The sequence below is a fragment of the Rhinoderma darwinii genome, chromosome 10 (genome assembly GCF_050947455.1).
Source record: "Rhinoderma darwinii isolate aRhiDar2 chromosome 10, aRhiDar2.hap1, whole genome shotgun sequence".
NCBI classification, from domain to species: Eukaryota; Metazoa; Chordata; class Amphibia; order Anura; family Rhinodermatidae; genus Rhinoderma; species Rhinoderma darwinii.
In genome coordinates, this window is record NC_134696.1 from 47,009,563 (window position 1) to 47,017,350 (window position 7,788).

The 7,788-nt window shown below is 42.6% G+C and overlaps 1 protein-coding gene across 1 annotated transcript; it reads left to right on the forward strand.

The window, feature by feature from the left end:
• Nucleotides 1-841: 841 nt before the first annotated feature.
• LOC142661431 (ferritin heavy chain B-like) lies at nt 842-5,939 on the forward strand. The gene is made up of 4 exons (XM_075838827.1): nt 842-1,235; nt 2,287-2,433; nt 3,627-3,752; nt 5,700-5,939. The coding sequence occupies exons 1-4, from the start codon at nt 1,134-1,136 to the stop codon at nt 5,853-5,855; spliced, it is 531 nt and encodes a 176-aa protein (XP_075694942.1). The 5' UTR covers nt 842-1,133; the 3' UTR covers nt 5,856-5,939.
• Nucleotides 5,940-7,788: the final 1,849 nt, after the last annotated feature.

Genomic DNA, 7,788 nt, shown 5'->3' on the forward strand with positions numbered 1-7,788 from the left:
AGACCCAAACTATAAAAATATCAGGCTATTTTACCCGCACGGTGAACACGTAAAAAAAATAAAAAATATTCCAGAATCGCTTTTTGTAGTCACTACCCCTCCCAAAACAGAATAAAAAAAGTGATCTAAAAGTTGCATGTACCCTAATATTATACCATTAAAAACGACAGCCCGTCCTCCAAATAACAAGCCCCTCCCACCGCTTTTTTGATGGAAAAATAAAAAGTTATGGCTCTCACATATGGCAACACAAAAAATTTATTATTTGAAACAAAAGTGATTTTATTGTGCCGACGCTGCAAAGCATAAAAAAACGATATACATCTGGTATCGCCGTAATTGTATCAACTCGCAGAATAAAGTAAAATTGTCATTTATAGCGCATGGTGAACGCCGTAAAAAAACAAAAAAACATTATTAAAATTGCTGGTTTTTGGTCACCTTGCTTGCCAAAAATTTTAAATAAAAAGTGATCAAAAAATCGCATTTACCCCAAAATGGTACCAATGAAAACTACAGATTGTCCCGCAACAAATAAGCCCTCACACGGCTCCAGTGGCCATAGAAATGAATGGGTCCGTAATTACGGATGAAATCTACGGTCGTGTGCATGAGGCCTTACCACTGAAGCTGGAGGCTCCTTCGTTAAAATATTAGCAAATTACATTAAGGGAGTTATCTGATTTGGACAATCCCATTTTGTTACAGGGGCCGGCAATAAACTGATCACAGGGTGTCCTGCTGCTGGGACTCCTACCAATGCAATGTAGACTGAAGAAATGTCTTAATCTTGCAGAATTGTATCTGACAAGTTTATAAAAAATATTCGCCATTAGGAAAACATCATGACTCTGCAGTAATTCTAATGAAATAGAGTCATTTGTAACATTAGCAGCTTCTGGCTCAGGTGTCCAATTGACTCAGCAGAATGGGATGTGTGATCACTGAAGTGTGAGGCGTGACTTCATCCTGTGGGACTCACGACACTATAAAAATCCTCATAGGATTTGAAACCTCCCAGTCAGAAAGAGTTCTTGCTTCAACAGTGATTGAACGGAACGCTGCCTGGCGCCATCAGCAGAACAAATTTACCTGCGTTCTCAAAGACCGAGATCCGTTAACCAACCGGGAAGATGCAATCTCAACTGCGTCAGAACTACAGCCATGACACCGAGGCGGCGATTAATCGTATGGTGAACCTCAAAATGTACTCCTCTTATACCTACCTGTCCATGGTAAGTGTTCCAGATTTTCCACCTGGCTCTAAAACAAACATTGACCTTTAATTTAGTAAGAAAGTGCCGTTATCTCCGTGTGCTGGCAGCAAGGTGGACCTGTTGTTTCCCGCATTGCACAGTCCCCATAGTCTGGGTTTACGTTATGCGTGATTTCTGTAACCCTCGTTGTAGGCATCATTTGGGGTCCCAGAGGTTGGGTAAAATGCCTATGTAGGTGAAATACTTGGCTGGCCGTGGCTTTCCCCTGTATTACTCCAGAGAACTCTTTTTTTAAGGCCTTAGTCAGATGAGCGTATTTCACGTCCGTGTGCTGTCCGGACCTATAACATTCAATGAGGCTATTCAGCGTGTCTGTTGCGTGAAACCCACTGCATGTCCTATTTTGGTGCGTTTCTGAGCACCACGTAGTCCCTTGAAGTCAATGGGTACGTGAAAAAAAATGGACCGCATCTGTGTGCTGTGTTTTTCACGCACCCGTTGCTGAAGCAGTGATGAGAAGTAAAAAAACCTCTTTGCTGACTTAAAAACCGCTTGACATACGTGCATTAAAAACGCAGACGGATACGAAACTGACAAGCAAGAAAATTGCTGTGCGTTTTTACGCGTGCAAAACTCCATGTTTGTGGGAATATAGCTGGACTTACACGAGCGTGTTCAGTCCGTGATAAACGGTCCGTATGTCGGCAGTATTTCCCGGACCGAACACACTGCAGGGAGCCGGGCTCCTAGCATCATAGATAGCTATGATGCTAGGAGTCCCTGCCTCGCTGTGGAAAAACTGTCCCGTACTTTAATCAGGCTTTTAGTACGGGACAGTAATTCTGCAACGAGGCAGGGACTCCTAGCATCATGGATAATGCCTAATCGTGGGAAACCTTCCTTGGGGTTTTTTTTTTTTTAAATAATCGTGCAGTTTAGAACAGGGCACAGGGGGGACCAACAAGAGACGTTGTCTGCCTGGTGGCATTTTTCCTGGTCCACACATGTATAATTTTCTTTTTATTTTGACTTTCTATGTGCTCCTAATATCTTTCTTCCTTTTTTCAAGTTCTACTTTTTTGACCGTGATGATGTAGCCCTTCACCATGTGGCTGAGTTCTTCAAGGAGCAGAGCCATAAAGAGAACGAGCATGCTGAGAAATTCATGAAATATCAGAACGCACGTGGTGGACGTGTCGTTCTACAGGACGTCAAGGTGAGATGGAGGGGAAAAAACATAGTGTAATCGGCCTCCGTGCAGATAAAATATAGACATAAAGCCCCATGCACATGGCAGAGCCGTACAAGCTGTGACGGGTGCCGTAGGTATAGAGCTCTTCTGCCCGCCTCTATTATAACTTTACTAGTATAGAAAACCTGTTACAGGGGTTTGCTAGCAAAAGGAAGTGTGTGTGTCCCCACACAGTATAATGCACCCCGTAGCTGCCCCCCACACAGTATAATGCACCCCGTAGCTGCCCCCCGCACAGTATAATGCACCCCGTAGCTGCCCCCCGCACAGTATAATGCACCCCGTAGCTGCCCCCCACACAGTATAATGCACCCCGTAGCTGCCCCCACACAGTATAATGCAACCCTATAGCTGCCATCATATCAGACAGCCCCCTCCCATACCCAGTGTAATTCCCCCCATATGTGCCTTATAGAAAATAATAACATAATCACTTAACTATCATGTTTAGTACCGCTAACAACTGTTGTGAAACAGGTAAAAGCAGCAGCAATTTTTATATAGTAAATATATAGCAGAGCCAGAGCCGTAACTTTGGCTCCGATGCTAAATCTGTACCAAGGCCCCTCAATTACGTATTTGAGCCTGTGTTTTGTACTTTCTGGACCCAATATTGTTATACTATGCCGCACTCCTGTAATGTAGCTTTTAGGTTGGATTCACACGTTGCGGTAAAAGTGCATTTTACCCACGATTTTCCAAAATTGCGGCAAAACTGCGCATCTTGACCATGACGTGTGAACCCAGCCTTAAAATACAAAATTCAAAAGTATCTTAAATTTAGTTGTTAGCCTCATCAAACAGCGCAACTATTTGTTAATATGATGTATACCACATGGGGTAGTTTTCAGGATCCTCAAATGCACGTTTTTCACCAGGTTATATATTGATAGATCTGCCCATTATTTGACGAAGTACAGTAGCACCTAGAGGCCATATGTGGTAGTGCAGCTTTAATTATACTTTTATGCAGGGAGCCTAGACTTGTGTAATACCAATAGTGTGTAAACATTATTATTTTTATGTATCCTATATATAATTTTTTTATTATGATACTTTGCACACAATATTATAAATGATTGGAAATTCCTTGATTAAATTAGTTCCCCCATTTAAGCCTTTATGTAAGATGTCTCCTATGCCATGTTGTTGTCCAGAAACCAGAACGTGATGAATGGGGAAGCCCCTTGGATGCGATGCAAACAGCCCTGACCTTGGAGAAGACTGTTAACCAGGCTGTACTGGAATTGCATAATGTGGCAACAGATCGGAAAGACCCCCATGTAAGTATAAATACCTCTAATGCCATGCAGCGACATGACTACATATACACGTAATACTAACAGCTGGGCTTCTAATGAACCTAAAATATAACTGCATTCACTCGTATCATGGTCGCCAAAATCAAGATGAGTGTCTGTCTGGTTCTTTCAGTATGGATCCCAGATGGTCTTTTCATACCCTCTGCATAAACTTCAGAATTTCTGCAGCCTCTTTCTACATAGATAAGATGGTCCAGGGTAAAGCCACAACAACTGCGCCAGCACCATCTTCGGCGCGGCTGTCAAATATCCTGTTAATGGCCTCACGTTGTTGCAGGTAGAACGGCCATTTACCTGCAAAATCGTGCGGCCATAAAGGGCATATTAATTAATGGCCACACTTTCGTAGATAAAGGAACGTTTTACCCGCATTAACAAATGGCCGTTAACAGGGTATTTGGCAGCTGTGCTGAACATGGTTCTGGCGCGGTTGTTCGCCGCAGCAGTGTCGGGGCCTTACTCTTATTCTGTCTTTTCTGTACAGAAACTTGGATGTGATCGATAATAGCTGGATCCTGCGTGTCTGTCACATAGGACCAGCGCTCACTGAATCTGTCATGCTGACGACACAGAATTTTTTATTTTTTTTCACAAAACCCAACTGTAAACTTATTTAAAATACTATAAAACATTTTATTATATATAATGCTTTCAAAGGTTTACATAGCCTTTAAACAAGTTTTGTTAGACAAATTTAAAATTTTTTTTTTTTTTTTTTTTTTTTTTTTTTTAAATTTTCCTTCATTATCTATATAAAAAAAATCCTAAAATCTTGCAGTTTTCACTCTGGCCACTGAGCCTCAGAATAGACTGACACTTCCTGTTCTGTAGAGATCACTTCTTAGCAGTCCTCATTATCACAGGCAGGATTACAATGCAAGTTAATTCCTAGATATATATAACACCGGATCCACCAACAACAATAGGTGATGGATACAGCTCCCCTCCTCCCCCTCCCTATACAATGGCCTCTGCACAGAGTGCCTAGAAAACTCTCCCATAGAAGTCAATGGGTCCCCTCCTGTTCACAGGTTCCTATGGTCCATATGGCTGCTGTAGAGCATAACTATAAACACTCTTCACAGCAGCTCAGGCAAGATGGCTGCCCCTATAATTATGTACAGAAAATAGACTAAAAATATAGGTGATGCATTTTTTTGGTGGCAGTTTTCTGGGTTCATGAAGATTTCAAAACAGCAGATGGGTAAGGGAGAGGTCTTTGTGATCACTAGTTAAAACATTTGTGGCCTCATTTGTGCCTCAAGTATCCCCATCTTAGACATTTATGGCAGGTCTACAGGACCTGACTCCCGCTTTGCCCAGTACAACGGCTGCGGAGTCCAGTGGAGAGATGGCTGTTCAATGGGAGTTACAAAAACGGCCAAGCAAGCGCTACTTGGTTGTTTCCGTGACCACTATAAAAAAAGAATAGAGAGCCGTAAGTATGCGCGGCCACCTCTCCACCGGACCCTGCTTGGAGTCTGTGGCCAGCAGCTGGCGCACCAGGTGAGACAGGGGTTGGGTGACACCCCCCCCCCCATACTCTATATAGGTGCGGGTACCAGAGCTGGGACCCGCATTTATGGCCATAAACGTCTAAGATGGGGAAACCTCTTTAAGAACAAATAACAGGACCTCCTTGTGCTCAGGGGGCAGTGGATAGGTGGCCTTTAGTAGTCAAACTTAACAGGAGTTCAACAGAGGTTGACATAAAAAAAAAAAAAAAAAAATAGAACAACCTTGTAATACAATACGTTTTAGGGTCTATTCATATGCTGTGGTCAAATTGAAAAATTGTTACACATTCAAAGCAACACGCTTCAGTTTTGCTGTCCTCTTGCAAAAACGTGAATTTTCTTTTTACAAATATAAACCTATCCCAAAACTACTCCTTACTCTCACCTGCAGCTGTGCGACTATCTGGAGTCTGAGCATCTAGAAGAACACGTGGAGCGTATTAAGACGATAGGACACCATATTACCAACCTGAAGCGGCTTGGGGCGCCCAGCAATGGCATGGGTGAATACCTGTTTGACAAGCACAGTATGGAGGAAAGCAGCTAAAACCAGCACATCAGAGAGCCCTGGAACACCGGGGGAGTCTGTTTACTAACATGATGTTCTGACTGATCTAATATGACCATATAATGATGATAATATTAAATTGTGCTGTGTCACTAATATCAGTGTCTCTGCGTGGTCTTTGGATTAACTACTCATTCAGTCTGGATCCATCACATCGAAGTGCCAATTTGGAGCCACCTCAATAAAAGCTGTTCTCACGCGCGGCCATCTCTCCACTAGACCCTGCTTGGAGTCTGCGGCCGTCGCACCTGGTGAGTCAGAGGTCAGATGACCCCCCCCCCCCCCACCACCCCCCCACCACCATACTCAATATAGGTGTATATACTTGTTTTTACAATTCCCCTATGGGGCAAAATGTGGAAAGTTTTTGAATTTATATGAAATGTCACATGACTGGTACATCATAAAAGGAGTAACATTGTCCTAGGTACCATGTTTATTTCCTTAAAGGGGAATTCCACTCATTCACGATTTTCAGCATATACTAGCCACAATAGTATTGGTCATCTGACATTTTTTGAACTGGTCATGTTAAAGGGATTCCTCTGGCAACTAAGGTCAATGTTTGCTCATTTGTCGGGTAATTGCTGGGCCCCAACATTTATGGGCCACTTTAGGCGAAACTTAGACAGTGATCAGGGTTTTTACGTCATAATTGTATTTTTATTTTTTTTAAAAAACCTTTAAACCATATCAGATGGTCAAAGAGGGACATTTAAGATTAATTTTGTCACGTTTCCAAGCAAGTCCATAATCTTCAGTAGTTTCTCATCTACACATGACCACAAAAATCAACACCGCCTCTGTTCTCACTAGCATCATGGCTATATTTTTTAATAACTCTGATGCTACTTGTGAGTAAAAAGCAACTTGGCCACTAGGTGCCGCTATTTCCTAAACACCACCATTTATATTTTGCTCTGCTTGGAACATTTGAAGGCCGTATTCAGAAAACATTGTATACATCTGTGTGCTGTCCGTTTAAAAAACAAAACAAAAAAAACACACAGACTTTCGATGGGGCTATTCAGACTGATTTTTCACGCAGAGTGTTTCCATTGCACAGAACTCACTGCGTCCTATTCTGGTCAGTTTGTGGACCACGTCGCCCATTAAAGTCTATGGAGGTGTGACAATCACGGACAGCACACAGACGTTGTTTGTGTACTGTCCGTCTTTCACGCACCAGTTGCTAAAGAAATCGGTAGAGAAAATAAATAAAAATATGCACCAAAACTGACCTTAACCCCTTCCTGTCGGCAGCCACTTTTGGACTAAATGACAGAGCCCCATTTTTAAAATCTGACGTCACTTTATGTGGTAATAACTTTGGAATGCTTTCACCTAGCCAAGCGATTCTGAGATTGTTTTCCTGTGAAAATTTGTACTTTGTCAGGGGTAAAATTGTCAAATTCATTGCTTATTTGTGAAAACCACCAACATCTTGAGAAATTGCAAAAATGTGTGTTTTTTTTAAAATAAATTTGAATGTATCTGCTTGTAAAGCCTGATTTACACGAGTGTGCGTTTTTGCGCACGCAAAAAACGTGGCGTTTTGCGTGCGCAAAATGCACTTAACAGCTGTGTATGTCACCGGTGTATGAGGCACGGCTGCGTGATTTTCGCGCAGCCGCCATCATTATGACACACCGTTTGGATGTTTGTAAACAAAAGCACGTGGTGCTTTTCTGTTTACATTCAGAGTTTGACAGCTGATGCGCGAATCACGCAGTTCGCACAGAAGTGCTTCCGTGCGACCTGCGTGGTTTTCATGCACCCATTGGCTTCAATGGGTGCGTGATGCGCGAAAAACACAGAAATATAGAACATGTCGTGAGTTTTACGCAGTGCACTCACGCTGCGCAAAACCCACGGACTGTCTGCACTGCCCCATAGAGTAATATAGGTGCGT

Bases quoted from the DNA above. Each gene is read 5' to 3' on its own strand.
- LOC142661431 (XM_075838827.1), top strand. From the start codon at position 1,134: ATGCAATCTCAACTGCGTCAGAACTACAGCCATGACACCGAGGCGGCG. The intron at 1,236-2,286 runs GTAAGTGTTCCA...CCTTTTTTCAAG, and splicing joins CTTATACCTACCTGTCCATG to TTCTACTTTTTTGACCGTGA. The intron at 3,753-5,699 runs GTAAGTATAAAT...TCTCACCTGCAG, and splicing joins CAGATCGGAAAGACCCCCAT to CTGTGCGACTATCTGGAGTC.